At 33.2% G+C, this 21,335-nt stretch overlaps 1 protein-coding gene across 1 annotated transcript in view; it reads left to right on the forward strand.

Moving 5' to 3' along the window:
- Positions 1–4,821: 4,821 nt before the first annotated feature.
- The window catches only part of LOC131604323 (protein DETOXIFICATION 53-like), a 33,949-nt gene continuing 17,435 nt past the window's right edge, over positions 4,822–21,335 (forward strand). Inside the window, exon 1 of the mRNA XM_058876769.1 lies at positions 4,822–4,896. Within this exon, the coding sequence (XP_058732752.1) occupies positions 4,822–4,896 (75 nt within the window). The remainder of the gene's footprint in view (positions 4,897–21,335) is intronic.

Consider the following 21,335-nt stretch of genomic DNA (forward strand, 5'->3'; position numbering starts at 1 on the left):
CCATAGGATAGCCTATGAATAAGCATTTTGTAGCTCTTGGGTCAAGTTTGTCTCTGTTCCTAGTAATAATAGATGCATATACCAAACAGCCAAATGTTTTTAGGTCAATAAAGCTAGGATCAGAATTGAACAGCAGTGTATAGGGTGTCTTATTTTGTAGCAGAGGGCTGCAGAATCTATTAATAAGAAAAGTAGCAAGGCATAGGGCAAAGGACCAAAAACACTTAGGCAGGTTAGCATGAAATAAAAGAGATCTAGTAACATTTAGCAAGTGTCTATGTTTTCTTTCTACTGTAGAGTTTTGTTGTGGGGTTTCTACACAACTTCTCTGATGTGTGATGCCTAAAGATGCATAGTAAGATGGCATGATGAACTCATAACCATGATCACTTCTAATACTCTTAATAGTACATGAAAATTGAGTTTGACAGTAAGTAATAAAATTCTTAATGTGTTGTCTAGTAGCAGCCTTATTATGCATTAAAATAGTCCATGTGTATCTTGAAAAATCATCTACAATGGTTAAAAAAATAATGAAAACCATCCATAGAAGGAAAAGATATAGGCCCCCAAATGTCCATATGAATCAAGTCAAAGCATTTAGCAGAAACAGAAGTGCTTGTAGGAAATGGCAGTTTTGTTTGTTTTGCTAAATGACATGTAGAACAATCATAGATTTTACCATACTTGACAAGAGGAAATTGTGTAGACATTGAATGTAAAACATCAAGAGAGGGATGGCCTAATCTATGATGCCACAAGGGGTAAGTACATTGCATAGAATTCTTATGACTTATTGAATTACATTTAGCATTTTGTAAGGGAAGTCTGTCCAAAATGTAGAGACTATGAAGCTGTGTCACCCGTCCAATCATTAGCTTGGTAGACACATCCTGAATGAAGCAGGAAGTGTGTGAGAATGTGATTGTGTAGGGTGTGGTCAGGCATAGCTTAGAAATAGAAATTAGGCTAAATGTAAATTCAGGCATATAAAAAACATTATGCAAATGAAATGTGTCATCAAAGATAATAGAACCAGAAAATTTAGCAGTAAAGGTAGCACCATTAGGTAAATGTATGTTGACAAGGTCAATAGGATCTAAAGTAGAGAAATTTTCAGCAAAAGGACACACATGATGTGAAGCCCCTGAATCCAGTATCCATGAAGAAGGTTTATGTAAAGAGTTACCTGTTGAGTTAATACCTGAAATCACTGCAGCCTCAGAGTTATTTGACTTGGAAGTTGAATTGTCCTTCCTTGACTGTTGAAGTAGCTGAATGAGATGTTGGTACTCTTCCTTTGTGATGGAAATATCCTTATCAGGTGTGTTTGTTGACTTAGCATCAGTAGAAGCCTTTGAATTCTTGGAACGATAACCCGGAGGAAACCCATGTTTGAAGTAGCAACTGTCAATCGTGTGGTTGGTCTTGCTGCAATTGGTACCTAGCATAGGGGTTCTTGAATTGGATTTGCCTTTGGGTTTGGTGGAGGAATTTGCAGCAAGAATGGTAGGGTTGGTGGAGGATGCAGAAGGAGAAGGTGTTTGTTGCTGGGCAATCAAGGAATAGACTTTACTGATGTTAGGAAGAGGATCAAGAAGCAAAATCTGCGTGCGAATTTTGTTGTAATTGTCATTGAGACCTTTGAGAAAGCATGTGACATACTCCATATGCTTGTATGTACGCACAACTTTGGCTAGGTCACAGCTGCAGGGTGTTGGACACGAGCAAGATGGCGTTGGACGCAAATCTTCGAGCTCATCCCAAAGAATCTTCAAATACGTGAAGTATGTTGATAGGGTGCGATCTCCCTGTTGAATGGAATGCAAATCACGCAGTAGATTGGAGAAGCGAAAGTGATTACCTTTCGTGAAACGGTCCTTGAGATCTTCCCAAAGATCGTATGCAGAGTCAAAGTATATAGTGCTCTGAGCAATGTGAGGAGAAAGAGTACGCGTAATCCATGATAGAACCATACTATTGGCACGATCCCAAAGCTCAAAGTCAGGGTTCTTGGATGAAGGTCTTGGTAAAGCGCCGTTGAAGAAAGATAATTTGTTCTTCGAGGTCAATGCTCGACGCATCGATTTGCTCCAGTTGCGATAATTGTTGTCGTCCAAGGGAGGAGCAACAATGGTGGCACCTGGATTTTCTCCAGGATGGAGATAATAAGGGTTTCTTGGATTCAAGCTGGGGTCGTCAGATTTTGGTGTGGGTTCTCTGGATTTAGGTTGTTCATCTTCTGATGAAGATGACATGTTTGTGGAAAAGATTGAAAACAAGAAGATTAATGCAGGAAAAGATGAATGCGGAATGATGTTTTGATCACTGATACCATATTACAGTTTATACAAAGAAGATGAAGAAGCCATAGGAGGCGGTAAAACAAAGTGTTTAAACTGAATGTTTGACTTGGCATTATTGGGAGAACAAGTTACAATATAAAGCATGTTTACAATGGGCTTGGAATATACAATGGGCCCGATACAAAGAGAAAAGAAATAAAAGGCACAATAATAACAATAGTAACTCTAATATGGTATGTCAATGGTGGTTCCTATTCAGGGGCTCTTACTTCTTTCTACATGGAGTTGTTGGTGGTTATTTATGATTTTTTGCTCGTATTTTCTCTTTGTTTTTTAGTTTTTCTTATGATCATGGCATTCTAGGCACATCTTGTGCCGACTTCGTACCTCTATTTACGTCTCTTTTATTTTGTCCTTTTGGATCTTGTATGGGGTTACTTATATTTTTTATAAATATATATTTATTTTCCCTTTGAAAAACTAATTCATGTGTAGATCAAAATGGTCATTTTATATATTTTCTTTAATTCACGAATATTATATGATACTTCAATGTCAAAACATGAATAATTATGGTTAAGGAAATATTGCTAGGTCATCAAACCATTAATTTAGAACGGTAGGTAGATTGGAAAAATTGATGAAGTCACAAAGATGATTTTGGAAATTCATATTATTTAATGAAGGGCACGATGGTATTTTACCATGAGTGCTACATATATAAGGCTTGGCCAGAAAAAAACATAAAATTATAGTTCATCCTTTTCTTTACAAGGAAGAAAGGGATAAGAGTTCATTGGGGTGATTGCAAGTGCATCTTTCTTGTCATAATTCTCATTCTTGTGTTGTTATCAATATTTCCACATGAAACTTTGTATGTGTCTGTCTATGTGCTTGCAGGTACGAAGTTAACAATCATGATGCTGGCAACCCTCTTGATGTTTTTATAACAACAACTATTATTATATTTTGATTGCCTTATTTGTATAGGCAAAATGAAAAGCAAGTTGTTGTGAAAGTTATGGAGCACATCTCGACTCATTTGGTTATGTGTTTAATGTTAGAGGTTATTTCAATAGTTGGTTTAGGTTTGTTTAGTGTTCAAGTTTGTTCAGTCCAAGTTTCTGCTGAATTTTCTTGGAAAATAATATTTGGTTGTAAGCAAAATTGTTGACCAAGATGTCTGGAACATATTTGTTTGATTCCAAAGGTGATTACAAGATTTGGTTTAGGTTTGTTTAGTATAAGATTTTGTTGAAGTTGTGTTGAAAGAAAGATTTGAATGGCTAATGTTTCTTGACAACTTTTTAAGAAAGATGTCCTCAAAATGTTATGCGACATCAAGGCGCACGTGCTTCACATATTTTGGTTTCTGATTCTCTTCAGATTTTACTCAAGATTCTTTCAAGACTAATTCTACCAGAAGTTTATTTTAGTTGCGAATTATATTATCCAAATTAGTATGGAAAATATCTATTTTTAGCAAGATAGTATTTAGAGTGCTTATTTATTCAAGATTTGTATCAATCAAAGATCTCATTCTTCATAATAAAAGTTTGATTGATTATGTGATTTTTTGGGAGATATGATAAGAATCAAATGCAACAAGATTGATTTATAAATTCAGATTAATTTTGGAAGTGATCAATCAATATTGGAAATCAACATTATTCAAGATTGATATCTTGTGCTTTTTAGAAGATCACCCATATTCAAGATGAAGATCCTACAAGGCTTTGGAATGGAACTTTATGCTGCTAAATAAGGACACAATCTACTTAGTGATGACTTAGAACTTCAGACAAAAAATCTACTCTATAGGAGAGTCTTAGTTGAGTCTTTTCGTTCTGGTTTTTTTTTTTTTTTGTGAAACTCTATTCGTTTGAGTCATTCCTAAATAAAGGAATAAATATTGTTTTAAGTTTTAATTTGTTTCATCATTCTGATACTTTGTAATTGTACAAAAATTGTGAGAGTGTTTGAGTGAAAGTGAGAGGTGTCTCAGATTTAGGGGAGCCCTGATTGAATCTTCACGGGTAGTATTAGGAAAGCGGCACTGGACAAAGTAAGGTCAGATAAGAGAAATTGTGCTTCTAACTATTAGGAGTGGATTTCTTTCTATAGGTAGACCTGAATAAAAATTCACAGGTAGTATTAGGAAAAAAGGTATTGAATCGGGAGGGTTCAACTAAGACCGATTTGTACTTCTGACTTTTAAGAGTGAATTTCCTTTGATTGGGTTAACGCCTCCAGGCATTGGTAATTTTGCACCAAAATGGATTACAAATTCGTGTTTTTTTATTATTATGTTTCCTATATCATTAACATGCCATACACATTATGCCAGACATTGTGTTTGACATCTTTCTGTCAAAAGAACAAAATTTCAACAACACTGATCGTTGTTGAAGTCGGTGGTGATATCCTTCCAATTCTTTGGTTATGGTGATTAACTTGAAGATATCTAAAACTCTTCAAGTATAAGATTCAAGATTCCAATGAAGTGCTTATATGAATGGTATATTTGGAAAAGGAACTTGAAAGCTTTAGCATTATGAATGAGAGGAAGTTTGAAAGCTTGTATGGTCGAGTTTGTCTGAGTGACCTTAGTCTTGTGAAAGTAGGAGAATAACTCACACACACACACACACACACACACACACACACTTATATACTTTTAAGGCCTGTCTAAACTTGACAAAATCTCCTAAAAATACTTTTAGAGCCAATCCAACTGATTATAAGAATGTCTGATTAGGTGGAAGCAATTTATCAATTGAATAATCGATTATACAAATGACCTAATTGATTAAGATTTGCATGGATGAGTCTATAATCAGTTGGAATGGCATTTTAATTATTGGTAACAAACTTATATCAAAACCTTCCCTTTGCGGCCTTAGTAATTGATTATTTAGCTTGCGTAACTGATTATATAATTCATCCGGCCCATGGATTGTTTTCTTTTTTAGCCATATTTTCTTCTATATAAAAGAGAACTCTCCTGATTTGAAATCAGGACAAAATTGGAAGTTTTCCTAATTCTTTACACTTAATCACTTTCTTCCCCCCATTAAAGATTTTCTTTCACCAAAGTTTCCTTAGGGCCTTGTGAGTGAAAACTACTTGTGAAGAAAGTGTTGTATTGGTGTCGTGCCACTATTTGTATTTTCAAAAGTGAAATAATCTTGAATAATTTGGGTTGGTTCTTATGGTAAACCATTGGAAAATTCGTGCTTGGTTAAAAAACTTAGTATGCAAAAGTTTTGTTTGGTTTTTAAGATTAGCCGGAGAAATCTCTAATTGGTTCGTGAGTTCATCATGTGGAATATATCTCTTTTGGTTTGAGGGATAATATAATGTAAAGTATCTTTATTCATTTTGTATCAAGGGTTCATGGGCATAATTGATAAAAGCTTAAGATTATAGTGAAATCACAAGAAGAATTCTTTGAGAAAAGAATAGGCGAATATCCAGCCGAACCTGTATAAATATCAGTGTTATCTCTCTAACCTTATCTCTTTAAATTATGTCATTTACTTTATTGTTTATTTCTTTCTACTGATTTTCTCTCTAATTTGCACATACTAACACAATTTTTTTTAAGTAATAAAACCTTAAACCCTACGATTCAACCCCCTCCCTCGTGTTTGGAGTCACTTGTCCAACAACGGCATCAGAGCCTAACTTTTGTTACAGAGTAATCGTTCCTAAAGGAAAATGGCTTCAAGATATCATTGGTATCAGAGTCTAACTTATGTTAAAGAGTAATCGTCCAATAAGTAAAATGGCTTCAAGATATTAACTAAATAAGTCCTCATGCTTTAATGACAATGATATAATTTTTAGAAAAAGTAAATGAAGTTTTTCATAGAAGGGATGGATCGTGCTATTTGGAAGACTCTGAAGAAGGTCCATTTGTTCCTACACACAAAATTAATAGCGTTGTAGTAAACATACCTAGAAAGGAATAGAGTAAAGATAGGAAAGAAAATTTACAACGCAACTTGAAGGAAAACTTTGTCATCACTAGCACTGGAGTTCTTGATGAACTTTTTTGAGTTTCTCACTGCAAGACTGCAAAAGAAATTTGGGACTTCCTCCAAATTACCCCTAGGAATCTATTGATGTAAAGACAACAGGGTTGGGCACATTAACTCACGAGTATAAACTTTTCACAGTGAAACATGAAGAGAACATACATCAAATGCAAACTCGGTTTACCCATATCGTGAGTCATATGAGAAATCTATAGAAAACATTTTCAAATGAATAATTGGTTGTGAAAATTATGAGATGCCTAAAGCGTAGGTGGAAACCAAAAATCCCTATGATTTGTGAATCTAGCGATTTAGCAACCATGGACACACGCACTGACACTAACACACATACACACACTTTCTCTCTCTCTGGAAAATTACAGGAACATGAAATGGATCTAGAAAGGCTTGCCATAAATGAGGAAGAAGAAAAGAAAAGCAAAAGTTTAGATCTTAAAGCTTAAGATTCTGATTTCGATGGAGACCTGACACTCATGGTGCGAAACTTCAGAAAATTCTTAAAGCATGAGAAACAACAATAAGAAATGACACATCAAATTAAAATGTCCTGTTGGGAAAAAGGTAACTCAAATAAGAAGTCAACATTTCTCTCATTCATTAAGATGATGAGGTGACTTGTTACTTATCTTATCAAGATCGTTTTCGCATTTGAAAGAAACTAATAAAAGAAACGACTATAACAAATTGTCTCCATCTCTAAGGATAATATTTCTTCGCTTGAATATAAAAATAAAAACCTAGTAAATGAAATAGAAAATATTACTGATATAAAAAGGATATAGGTAAAAACTTTTCCTCTTATTAAGAAGTGGATGAACCTGTCAAGTGCGATGAATGTAAAATTTTGAAACATGAAATCGGTGATCTTCAAAAAACAGTTGGCAAGTTTACTAACGGAAGATATAACTTTAATCTTTTATTGGGGAAACAAAGAGTTTCGTACAATAGAGCCAATCATGGCTATGAATCCAACAACAATAGTAAAAACTTTAGTAATATTTGGAATGAAAAATCCACCTCTCATTACAAAACCTTAAAATGAAATTAATGTAATAAAGAAGGTCACATTGCTATATTATGTCTCATCTAAAAAAATATTCTTAAAAGCAAAGAAGGATATCCTTCTTCAGAATTTTATAAAAACCATTGTGAGTGCAAAATAAAAAATACATTCGCCTCTTCAAATGCTTGTGTATCTAATATAAAATCTAATGATAATAATATTTATAAAACTAAAAATAAAGGATCCAAGATGATATGGGTACCTAAAGTTAAGACCTGAGTTTTTATTGCAAGAATGCTTTATAGTTTCAAACGCTAAATGGCACCTTCATGGTGGCTCTTCAAAGTATATGACTTGTGGTGATAATAATAAGGGGAAAACTTCAGGTTTTGGTACCGTGGGTATGTCCCCCACTCCAACGATTAGGGAATTTTAATTGGTTTAAGGGTTAAAACATAATTTACTTAGCATAAGTCAATTAAGTGACAAAATTAATAGTGTAACTTTTGATTCTTCTAGATGCATGGTAATAAAATCTAGGGTTAAATATGTTTTTGGTCCCTATAAAATACCAAATTTTGTTTTTGGTCCCTATAAAAGCAAATGACATGTTTTGGTCCTTACAAAATTATTATGCACGTAGTTTTAGTCCCTACTGTTAAACCAATGTGTATTTTAGAATGATTATTTTACAGACATGTTTAGAACGTTTTAAAAAGTTCCTTGAAAAAAAAGGAACTCAAAATTTGATTTCTAGGTCGAGATTTTTATTACTTTTATCATAATTTTTTGAAATTTGAAAAATTCATATTTAATTCTTCTCATTTTAAAAAATTCTAAAGTTTGGTAAATAGATATGTTATAATATTCTAAACATGTATACATAATTTTAAAAATTAAAGGGTAATTAAACAGTTTTCAAAATTTTAGAAAATAGCAAGGACTAAAACTGCATGCATACAAACTTTGAAGGGATCATTTATTGAAGGAAAATTTTTTAGGGACTAAAATTAAATGTTGGTTTATTTATAGGGAAAAAACATATTTATCCCTAAAATCTAAATCAAATGATAATTTATTTACGAGCTTAAGAATTGGAAAGATATACATGATGAATTTAAATAAAATTTCTTCAAGTGATGTATATCTCTTGAGTTAAGAGGACGAATATTGGCTATGGGATATGAGATTAGTTCACATTCACATGGACCACTTAAATAAGTTGTTTTGCATGGATTTTGTAGAAGATTTTCTATACTTGCATTATGAAAAGAACAAATTAAATAATGTGTTCCAAAAGGGTAAGCAATTATGGGCCTCTTTTAAAGCAAAAAATATTATTTTCATGTATCGGTCCATATAACTGTTTCACATGGACCTTTTGGCCCAACTAGAACTATAATTATTGGTGGAAACATATACACCCTTGTAGTTGTGGATGACTACTCTCGCTACACCTAGACATTATTCTAATCTAAAAAAATGTGTTTGCTGCCATTAGAAAACTAGCCAAGGTTATCTAGTACGAAAAAGAAGTAAACATTGCATCCATCACAAGTGATCATGATGGAGAATTTAAAAAAATGAGGAATTCGAAAAAAAACTTTTTAATGAGAATGGTATGTGACACACTTTTCCACTCCACAAACTCCCCAAAAAAATAGGGGTAGTAAGTAGGAAAAATAGATCTCTAGAAGAGCTTGCATGGGCGATGCTCAATAAGACCAATGTTCCAAAATACTTTTGAGGTGATGCAGTAAGCATTGCTTGCTATGTTATGAATCGTGTCTTGATAAAACCAATTCTAAAGCAAGCACCCTATGATCTATATAAAGGAAGAAGGCCAAATATTTCTTATTTAAATGTTTTTGGGGGCAAATGCTTTATCCTTGACAATAGAAGGATAACCTTAGCAAGTTTGATGCAAAAGCTGATGAAAGCATATTCATAGGATATTCAACTTCAAGCAAAACTTTTAAACTGTTAAACCAAAGAACCCTAACTATAGAAGAATTGCTTCGTGTTAATTTTTATGAAACTAACCCTAAACCATTAGAAGTATAAGAAATTGATTATGCATGAATTATGGAAAATACATAAATGGAAGAAAATGATCAACAACTATAACAAAGTCAAAATCAAGTCTTAGATTAAGAACTTATTCAAGATCCAAATGAATACATTCATTCAGATAAGCAAGATCTTCGAAATTATGGAGGAAGACCAAGGACCATCCTATTCAAAATGTTATTGGAGATATCTCTAAGGGAGTCACTATTCGAGAATCACTTAACAAGGTACCTAACTTTGTGGACTTTGTTTCAGAAATTGAGCCAAAAGGAAATGACGAGGCTATCGTTGATGAACAATGGTCAATTTCCATGCAAGAGGAGTTAAATCTATTTGAATAAAGCAATGTTTAAGAACTCGTTCCCAATAACTTGATGAAGATAACAATGCATTATTTAGAGGTGATAAATAGGCATGCCTGTTCCGTTTAAGCCTGCGGGCATTGCAAATTTTAAGCCTAAAAATTGAAAATTTGCATGTTAAAACTCACACCCGTAAAGGCCTACAAAAAAAGGGCGGGGCAGGCGTACATATTAGAGAGTGCAGTGTGCAGGCATAAAACTTTGGTATTTCCCACAAAAAAAGTGTAGGAAAAACAGGAATGACCGAAGGGCCAGACTCGTTTTTCCCCTAGTATTAATAAATAGAGTTATTCTTATTGTGAAGGGTACCAATCAACAAAAAAAAAAATAGATTTATATGAAATATATTCTCTTGTAGCTATATTAGATACCATAAGGACATTATTAGTTTTTTCTGCATCATGAATTTCAAACTCTTTCAAGTGAATGTAAAGAGTGCTTTCTTAAATGGATACATCCAAGAGTAGGTATTTGTTGATCAACCTCTAGGTTTAATGAACTCAACCTTTTCTGATCATGTTTTCAACCTTATGAAAGGTTTTTACAGATTGAAATAAGATCCTAGAGCTCAGTGTGATCTTTTAAGCGAGTTCTTACTTAAAAACAAGTTGATAAAACTATTTTTATCAAGAAAATCGAACATGATATTTTAGTGGTTCAAATTTATGTTGATGATATCATCTTCAGTGCTACTAACGAATCCTTGTTAAGAGATTTTTCTAAAATGATGCAGAACGAATTCGAAAATGCCAATGATGGAGGAGATTCAATACTTCCTAGTGATTCAAAGTCATGAATCTAAGGAATGAACCTTCATTAAAGCCAAATATTGAAAAGATCATTAAAGAGCTTTGACATGGAGAAATCCAAAATAACAATAACTCCAATGGCAACCTCATGCAACCTAGACAAGGACGAGAATGGAAAACCAATTGAGAAAAGAAAATACTGAGGTATGATAGGCTCCCTCATTTATCTCAATGCATCATGTCCTAATGTCATATTTGTTGTGTGTCTTTGTGCTTGTTTTAAAGCATCCCCAAAAGAATCACACGGTCAAATGCAACCTGAGATATTGCATTAGAGCACAACAAATAGGTTTATGGTACCCCAAGGGAGCAGATTATGACTTAGTATAATACACCAATTTTGATTTTGTTGGGTGCAAATTGGATATGAAAAGTACCAGCGGTACGTGTCACTTGCTTGGGAACCCGTTTGTCTCCTGGCATATCAATAAACAAGCAAGAACCGCATTATCAATATTTGAGGTAGAATAAATTGTTGTGGGTGGTTAATGCGTAAGAAATTTTTTATCTTATTGAATCAACTCTAGGAAATTTTTACAAAATAATTTCCTAAGTAAATCTTCTTTTTCATAAGAATTGAACTAGGAATCTTAAGTCAATCATTCATGAATTAGCATGCTTAATTGTCTCTTCTCATTCTTCTCCATCCCTTTATTTAAATGATTATATGTGATTTATGTGCTATGGGTGTTTTCCTGCCTTTTGATTTAGCCAAATGGGGAGAAGTATACTCATAGAGGGAGTAGAGTATACTCTCAACTCATGTGAAAGGGAGTTTAACCACTTAAAACTTTATATTTGTATTTCTCTTTTACCACCTCTTTAAGAGATGTGTTTTCATTATAAAAAATGGGAGAACATGGATTGATGTGCTTGCATTTAAAAAGTTCATAATCTTGATATTGATAACCCTATTGGTGTTTTGCTGACAATAACATTGATGATTATTAAAGTCGGAAATTATATCCTTCCAAATATTTGATGGTTATTAACTTGAAAATATCTTAAGCCTCATCAAGAATAAGATTAAATGTTCTAGTGAAGTGCTTATATGATCGGTATATTTGGCAAAGGAACTTGAACGATTTAAAGTTATGAAAGTGAGTAAGTGTGAAAGATCCCCTTGTTATGCGTGTCTGGGTCACCAGAGTCTTGTGAGAGTATGAGAGTAACTCCTAAGATAATAAGGAAACTCCCACACATAAACTTAAAATATTTTTAAGGCCTCTATTTTCTTAACAAAATCACATAAAAATGTTTTCAAATATTTGCCAACTGATTATGAGAATAACTAAGTGGTTAGATGGAAACTTTCAACTAAACAATCGATTAGACAAATGAACTAATTGATTAGGACTTGTCTGGTTGAGTATATAATTGATTGGGACAGTCTTTTAATACTTGAAATCATATATATATATATATATATATATATATATATATATATATATATATATATATATATATATCAAAACTTTCCATTTGTGGCATTAAGAATAGATTATTCACGTTTCATTATCGATTAGAGCATTCATTCGGCATATGGATTGTTTCCTTTTTAAGCCACATTTTCTCCTATATGAATGAGGTTTCTCTTGTTTTTAAATCACACAAGAATATGAATATTTCCTTATTCTTTACGTTTTATCACTCTCTTCTTTGTCTTTAAATATTTTCTTTTATCAAAGTTTCCTTAGTTCCTTGTAGGTGAAAACTACTTGTGAGGAAAGTATTGTACTGGTGTCCAGCCAGTGTTTTATTTTCAAGAGTGTGATACACGTGTAGAATTGAGTTTGGTTCTTGAGATCAACCATTGGAAAATCGCTTTTTGGTTATAGAACTCAGCCTGCAAAGTTCTTTTTGGTTATTAAAATTATTCAGTGAAATCTCTAATTGGTTCATGAGTTCATCAGTGGAAAAGCTCTCTCTTGGTTATGGGGGGATAAGCCAGTGTCAAATATCTCAAATCACTTGTATGAAGGGTTTGTGGGGATAACCTAGAAAAGCTCAATATTATATTAAATCTCAAGACAAAATTTTGGGGATAGGACTAGGCCAATATTTGGCCAAACCTGTATAAATCTTGGTTCCATCTCTATAACCATATCTCTTTAAATTATGTTATTTACTTTACTCTTTTATTGCACTTCGCTTCTTTTCTCTCAAAATTTGTGCATACTAACAAAAAATGATTTTTAAGTCATAAAACCTTAAAATTAATCATTAATTTTAAATACCATAATTCAACCTCTCCCCTTGCTCCTCTTGTACTTTGAGTCACTTGTCTAATAGTATGGATGATCAACTAAAGATAAAATGGATGTAGACAAAGGTAATTGGCAAGACAAGAGGTGGAAATTTAATAAGAAAGAAGGGATTTAGAAATGGATCAAGCCTCAATGATAGATGAATTTATGGCTATTAAATTTTTAACTTTCATGTTTATGGATTTAGGTTGTAATGAATAAATGATGAATTGATAATTGTTTAATGAAACATGTTTGAGAAATTAGGAGAATTGAAGAATGTGGTGAATTTATGCTTGATTAATGATGATTATGAATGGAACATGAAATTCTGGCATTCTGATTAAAGATGTCCTAAAGGACGTTGAGACACCATTTTCTAAACACACAATGACAAGGTATAAAAGTGCAGTGTAGAAACTTTTAAGAACACAAGTAGTTGTTCACCTAGTTCGATATCAACAATACCTACTCTCGGGGCTACCAAGCCAGGGATAAGTCCATTATGATAGTATCAATTCAAAGTATTATGTAAATAACCTCTGGTTCACACGTAAACAACTTCCGGTTTATTCACTTCTCACTTAATCACTACCAATTCTAACTTCTACCTAAGACTCACCTAGGTATGAGGACCTCCTCAAATCCCCCTCAATATAATTACAAATATTAGAAGACACGCTTCTAAAACACAGTCATCCAATGCTTGAAAACTTATGAATGAACACAGAATTTACAACTCAATGGAAACACCAAACTCTTCTATCAATGTGATATTAGAGTGGCCCACAATAGACAAGGTTGCACAAACCCTAACACAAATTACAATGTAAGTTCACACAAAATAATAGGTTTGATGCTTGCTATGTAAAACAATCTTCTGGACTGTATTTAAGCTTCAAATCGTTGTAGGGCACTCCAGAAAATCTTCCACAATCTTCTCCATGAAGATATGGCTCCAATTATTAGATTCCTAAATATTCTCAATATTTAGTAACTAATCAAATATCTTGAAAACAAATACAATCTCTTATCCCTTAAATCAAGCGCCACGTAGAATTGCATAATATTCCAAAATATTCACATGTGTACACCAACTAATGTAACGCCCCGAATTTAATTAATTATTTAATTAAATTGATCGAGGATTTATTCATTGGAATTAGTTGAAGTCGAGGTTTATCGGTATTATTCTACAAACGTAATGGATTAATATGTTGATTTGAGCAGTTAAGTTATGGTCAGATTAATTAGTCGGATTAGTCAGAGAAGTACAATTGCGAGTTAGTATTGTTAAAGTTATGGATCGATGGTAAATGTGGAATATTATTGGAAATAATATTCGGTTATGTTGTATGGTTAATTATTTATGTGTGTTATTTGGCTTAATTGAGTAATTAAATAGATATTATGAATTGGGCCTATATAGAATATGAGGTTGGATTGTGGGATAAGCCCAATTAAGAAAATAAGGATAGTAAGAGAGTTAGGGTTTTAGAGACATAACTCTCATTTGGTGAAAGAAGAGAAAGAAGAGAAAGAAGATAAAGAAGGGAAGAAAGAAGAGAAAGCTATGGCATGAAGAGGAAGAGCTCCATCGAAGAAAGTGAAGCTTTTGCTAAGGTAAGGGTGGGGTTCTTACTCTCTAAGGGTTGGCATGATGATGGGTATGGTAGAGATTAGGTTTCATAATTGAAATCCATGATTGTGTTGCAATGTTGATGAATGTGGAATTGATGATGTTGTGTATGCTTTCTATTCTTCAATTTCAAGAATTTAGAAAAGTTAGGGTTTATGAACAAGTGTATGAATTTATGATTTGATATGTGTTTTAATTGATGTTTGGTGATGTTATGATGTTAGAAGACCCATAATAGGTGTTATAATTGTGTTTATAACATGTATTCTATTGTTATTCGTGATGCTTGGTGTTTTCCAACTTGATTGGGTTGAGTTTAGGGGTTTTGGGATGGGTTTCGTATGCTATTTTCTGTGTTTGGGGTTTTCTGAAAATCGCCAGTTCGCGCCGCAAACTTTGTTGGCGCCGCGAATTTCCTGGCAGAAACTCAGGAAAAATTGGATTCGCTCAGTTCGCGCCGCGAACCCTTGTTGGCGCCGCGAACTTCTTGGCATAAACTTAGGAATATTTGATTCACTCAGTTCGCGCCGCGAACTTTGTTGGCGCCGCGAACCCTGTTTTGCAGAACTTTTTCTAAACTTTGAAATGATGTAACTTTTGATCCGTAACTCCGTTTTAGGCGCCGTTCGAAGCATTGGAAAGCTAACGCAATGAACTATACCATGATGAAATAAAATGATCGATATGATATAATTTCCTATTATGTTTATTAGGATTAAGTGATGAACTATGTTGTGTTAACAAATGAAGTATGCTCTTTGCGATGAATTAACATAATTGTGTTGTAGTATAACGTGACGTATGTTTTCTTATGATGATACAATATTATTGAGATGATGATAAGTACCTTCCTTATGATGAAGGAGATAATGATGTATGTGATGATATGCATGATTAATAAAGATGTTGTATGCTATATGCGATTAATTGTGCGTATTTGATATGTATGAGTCGACGATGATGCCATGCGATGACTTAACAATATATATGAAATTGAATATAACGTATTATGATGATTACTTGAATTAAGGAATATGATGAATGTGTTGATGTTTTTGGCAATATGATGAATCGTTGATGTTTGTTATAATATGATGAATTTGTGGTTGTTGTTAACATGATGAATTTGTTGTCGTTGTCGCTAGTATGTGGAAATTGTTGTTGTTGTCGTAGACCCCATGGTCAATGTTGATAAGTTGTATTGTGATGTATTTTGAGGTGAATTATTGTTGTATGATGATACAACATAGTGACGTGATTGAGAAGTGATGCATTCTTATGAATGATGATGATTTGGTTGTTGTGGAAGTTCGACATTATATTGATAATGTTCGATGGTGATTTAGACGATGTTGTGACGTATTAATTATGTGTGTTGTGTTTGTGTGGATGTTACATTTATTGAGTCACATCCATTGCATAAAGAGACGGTGGCCTTAATGGCAAAAGTGACGGTGGCCTTGATGGCAAATAGCGACGGTGTGCCCAATGGCAACTTTTGAGACGGTGGGAGTTTTACTCCAATGGTACCACATGCATTAGCATAAGTCGAGTCACATGTGAATTGCATTTGAGTCTTATTTGATTATGTTCGTGGTGATGTGTTGACTTGATGATGAAATGTTTGTCGTGATGTGTTGGAATCTTACTTGTGAATTGCATAAATTGTCATGGTTGATTGTTGACATTGATGCCATTTCTTGAGTTGATTAGGTGATTTGCATTGCTGAGATGATGATTTGTTTGTTGTGATATGACGATATTATAATTGTGAATTTGAATATGTTGTCTCAATTGATTAATGACATTATCGCCGTTTTTGAAAGTTGTATTATATTGATAAGTTATTTTGCTATGAAAATATGTTGTGAGATGTTATGTGATGTGAAGTGGTGAAATTATGTATGATCTATATCTCCTATATTGATTATCATGCATTCCTTTATATTGTAAGATATGTCACCCCCTTTGCTGATATTTCCCCTACCATGGGAAATGGGCAGGTACTCAAGATTAGTCGTGGAGGTCCGAGGTTATTTATGTGAAGTCTTGATGTTGCTTTATGGCAAGTCGAGTCGGTGTCCTTTGCTCTGATGCGTAGCACTCGGGGGGATTAGTCGTTATTACTTGATTGTTGTATTCTATGATGACATTTGTGTTAAGTTGAATATAAAGATGTTTATAAGTTGAAATTGGAAGATGTTGGATAAAGTCTTGTTTTCCGAATGCTATGTATACGTGTTGATTGCAATATGAGTATGTTTGTTGGTTTAAGTCGAATTGTGACATACCATCCTTGATGAATATTTTTAATTGCACTATGATTTTCGCTTATAATTGCGGGGTAGATTTGGGGTGTTACAACTAAATTCAACAGATCCAGTTGTACCATAACAAATACGATGTCGAATGAAACTTGCATAGGACATCTTTCTTGACATCTTCTTCACTTGAAGTGAATGGACCATCTTGTTCAACATGTTCCCATAAGTTAGTTTTACTAAACATGATCCCAATCAAAATACAGAGAATTGACAATCTCCCCCCTTTGGCTTATTTTGGCTAAAACAACTTACCAAATCATTGTCTGAAAATAAATCAAACACACAAACAATTATCATCCCTGTATATAATAAACAACACAATTCCATAATCAGAGATGCAATATAATAAAACAAACATGCAACACATGTTAGTTATACAATGGAATATGTATGATGTCAAAACATTATGTCAGAAATCTCTGCACACATGTTATGTGTAACACCCCATATTTTATAATTTTAATTTAATCAGAAATTAAATTATTGTTTATAATTATTTGGCATTTGATTGGATTTAATTGAAGAATTATGGAAAAAGAGGTTATTGGGCTTGATGTGGTGTTCGTAAAGAGGGGGTGCTATATTAGTAGGCCTTTTTCTAAATTAAATCTATTTTCATAAAAATAAGGAATTGAAGAAAAAAGGAAATTAGATGTGGAAGAGAAGCAGAAGAGTAGAAGTGCTGATACGTGAAAGAGGAACAGAAGAGGAAGAGGGCTAATCAAGATCCTTGGCTAAGGTAAGGGGGGACTCTTCCGGTTAACATCTTTTATCGTATTATAGATAATAGGACTGATTTAGAGGCATTGTTTGTGTCAATTGGTTATATGCTAGATTGGGGTTTTGGGATGATTTTGAAGGGAATTGTATGATTTGATGAATTGTATGATTATATGATTGTTATGGTGATTAAATGATCCTCTTTGTGCATTATATTTATGTTATAACATGTATGTGGCTGATATGGTGGTGTTGAGGTTCATGACATAACTTGGTTTGGGTTTTGGGGATTTTGGGGTAAATCCCGTAATGCTGTTGTTGGCAACAGTGCGAGCGTTGTCGGAGTTTGTTGTTTCCCGAGTTGAAGGTGACTTGGAATTAAGACTTCACTGGGAATTGAGTTGGAACATCTTGAAGGAAGATGATTAGATGTAATTGACAGTTATTGTAAGAGAAGGAAATTGGAAAGTTGCGATGTGTCAGCTCTACTGGTGTACTGTGAAGATGTCAGTTGAGTAGCTTTACGTCTCGGAAGAGATTCAGCTGCAAGTTTGCAAAGAGGATTGTTGTCGTAATGTTCCAGAAATCGCACTTCGGCAATAGGATGTGTTGCTCAAGTCATAAGAATGTTTGGAAGTGAAGAGATACGATAAGGGGCTGTTTGGAAAGTGATAGAGTTGAAGAGAATGAGTTTTGGAGAGAGATTTTCATAAGAAAAACGCAGGAAAATTGCTGAATAGCTGTGGGACTTTGAAAATTCATAACTGGAGTTCTGGACATCCGATTTGAGTTCCGTTTGAAGCGTCGGAAAGCTAACAAGATGAACTTTGTTATAAAGCTAACGAGATGAATTGTCCAATGTTATAATATGTGATGATTGTGTAATGGTTATGATTTGTTTGGGTGAATTATGGTGTTGTCTCTTAGTAATGTATGCTATTTGTTGTTGTGTGTTGATGAGTACTTCCTGACAATCTGAATATAATGAAATTGGATGAATAATGTGACTATGATGTGTTATTGTTTATGATTCGATAATATTTGTTAATTGTGAATGAGACTCACCCTTACTGTTGATATTTTCATATTGAGGATAGCGGCTTTGACTCGGTGAGGATTAGCTCATGAGTTAGTTCGTTTAGTATAGTGTCGGTGTCATGCTCTGATATTGTAACACTGTGGGAACGCTAGTTTAGAGTTGATGATGATACTCTATTTTGTTGTTATTGGAGTAATTTTGTGAGATATTGCATAGATGATGTTATGCTTATCCGTATGATGAATTTCCGCTGTGTTAACATGAGATGTTTATGTATTATGATGAATTGTTCCTTAGTGAAAGCATGACAATGAAGTTATGATAAATTTGTTTTAATTGGAATTGTGGCACCCTTATTTTCATGTTTTACTCTGAATTATTTTATAAATTTCTGCGGGGTTTAGAAGGGTGTTACATTATGTCAAAACATTGTGTCCTACATCTCTGCACACATGCTAATCCAGCGCTTCTTCCACCTGTAAAGGATCTCCCCATCAATAGCAGCAACTGATCAACAACACACCAGAGAGACAAAATTCTCACCCCCTCAGTCAGTGGTTAGTGGTTAGTGTAAAAGCACACACAATGTTACTCCCCCTTTTTAGCCATAATAGGACAAAGCAAAGTTTGTAAGTAACCAACGAAAAACAACCACACACATACATTAGCATATAGTTAAATTGTTAAACACATCATGGGCCAACACCAGCCAGCTGCACTGTAATTCCAGGATCAAACGGATACCCTTGATGATAACAGGCTATCGAAAACCTCACTAAAGCTTATCTTGTATTGTTTGGAGAGAGATAGTGATGCGTGCTATTTATGTCAATCTTCTAGACAAGATTTGGGCTTCAAATTGTTGCATGGCACTCCAGGAAATCTTTCACAATCTTCCCCATGAAGATAGGGCTTCAATTATTAGATTTCTAAATATTCTCCATATTTAGTAACTAATCAAATATCTTGAAAACAAAGACAATCTCTTATACCTTAAATAAATATAGGATTGCATAATATTCCAAAATATTTTGTACTAGTACACCAATTAACTTCAACAAATCCAGTTGTACCATAGCAGACGCGATGTCGAATGAAACATGCATAGGACATCTTTCTTGACATCTTCTTCAGTTGAAGTGAATTGAATATCTTGTTCAACATGTTCTCATAAGTTAGTTTTATCAAACATAATGCCAATCAAAATACAGAGAATTAACAGTACAAACCCTAGGTTATAAGAATATTAATGAATATGTTGTTTTGAATAGGTGGTTTAGAATGATTACAATTGATGTTAGATGTGACCTTATATTATTTTGAATGATTGAGTATGACTTGGAAGTTAAATTTTACAGTTCGTATTTAGGATACCTTGTCAGTGTTTTGTTTATCACTATTGTGAATCACGACAAAATTCAATATCAATTTGTGAGGCAAAGCATAGTAGCAACTAAAATAAAAGGTCTACAACACTAATAATTCGTACACAGATAATATAATAGAATAAGGCAAGAAAAAGACGAAGGTTTGTTTACCCAATATGAATAACCCAAACCCAAGGTCTAAACAAGTGTTTTCCAATTCCCAATTCCCTTAGATAACTCCAAGGGTTTCCCAAAACTCTTGCCTTTCTAAGGTTTCTCTTGAGAATAGCCAAAACCTTATGCTATACCTTAAACCCTTACTCTCCCTTGTTGATGTAAGCTCTAAGATTTTCACACCTGCAGGCATATAAGAGATACATATTTATAATAGCAAATACCCAACAAACAAAGCCCAAAATCCCAATCCAATTATACATGGATTCATGGACTAAATCGAAAGAGCCCGAAACATGTAAAATGAGAAACTGTCGAAAAAACCCGAAAACCCGAAATCACTATTCACCGTACGAATATTACTATTCACCATACAGACAAAATTATTCACATGTACGGACGACACTATTCACTGGCCGACTTTTTTCTCGATTTCTATTTTTTACTTTTCGTCCAATTTTCGAGGTAAATGCAATCTCCAAAATATGTTTTCTTTCTCTTCATCAACAAAAGTTTTAAGGCACATTTACAACAATCACTTTGCCTAAGAAAGATCATTTAAGAGTGAAATCAGAATTATTAGCAAATAGACAGCATTTTCCATGAAATAAATTTTGGAAGGACTATAATAAGTTAAGTATAATTTAAGAAATATTAGTTTCTATTTGAAGAATGGAATTCATGTATGTTGTCTATGAGTTTATATGTGATTACTCTTGGAAATTTCATGCTAACTTTCTCTATTCCTATAGTTTTAAGATGAAACTTGAACTAATAAAACTTAGACACACTTTTACATGAAATAGTCTCTAGAATAGTCTTAAAAAAAAGTAGGGTACAAGTCTATTATATATATATATATATATATATATATATATATATATATATATATATATATATATATATATATATATATATATATATATATATATATATATATATATATATATATATATATATATATATATATATATATATATATATATATATATATATATATATATATATATATATATATAAACAGACTACCACTATATTTACCATATAAAATCATTTTTGACACATCAAACTATTTTTACCACATCACTCTTAATCCTATGTGGCATCTTTTAAAATTTATCTTCATTTTTTAAAAATTTATAATCACATAAAGTATTTACTTGAGGTCGCGAGTTCGAATCCTGAAAAATGCAAGAAAGAAATATTAAACTAATA

Source organism: Vicia villosa, linkage group LG5, assembly GCF_029867415.1.
Source record: "Vicia villosa cultivar HV-30 ecotype Madison, WI linkage group LG5, Vvil1.0, whole genome shotgun sequence".
Taxonomy (NCBI): domain Eukaryota; kingdom Viridiplantae; phylum Streptophyta; class Magnoliopsida; order Fabales; family Fabaceae; genus Vicia; species Vicia villosa.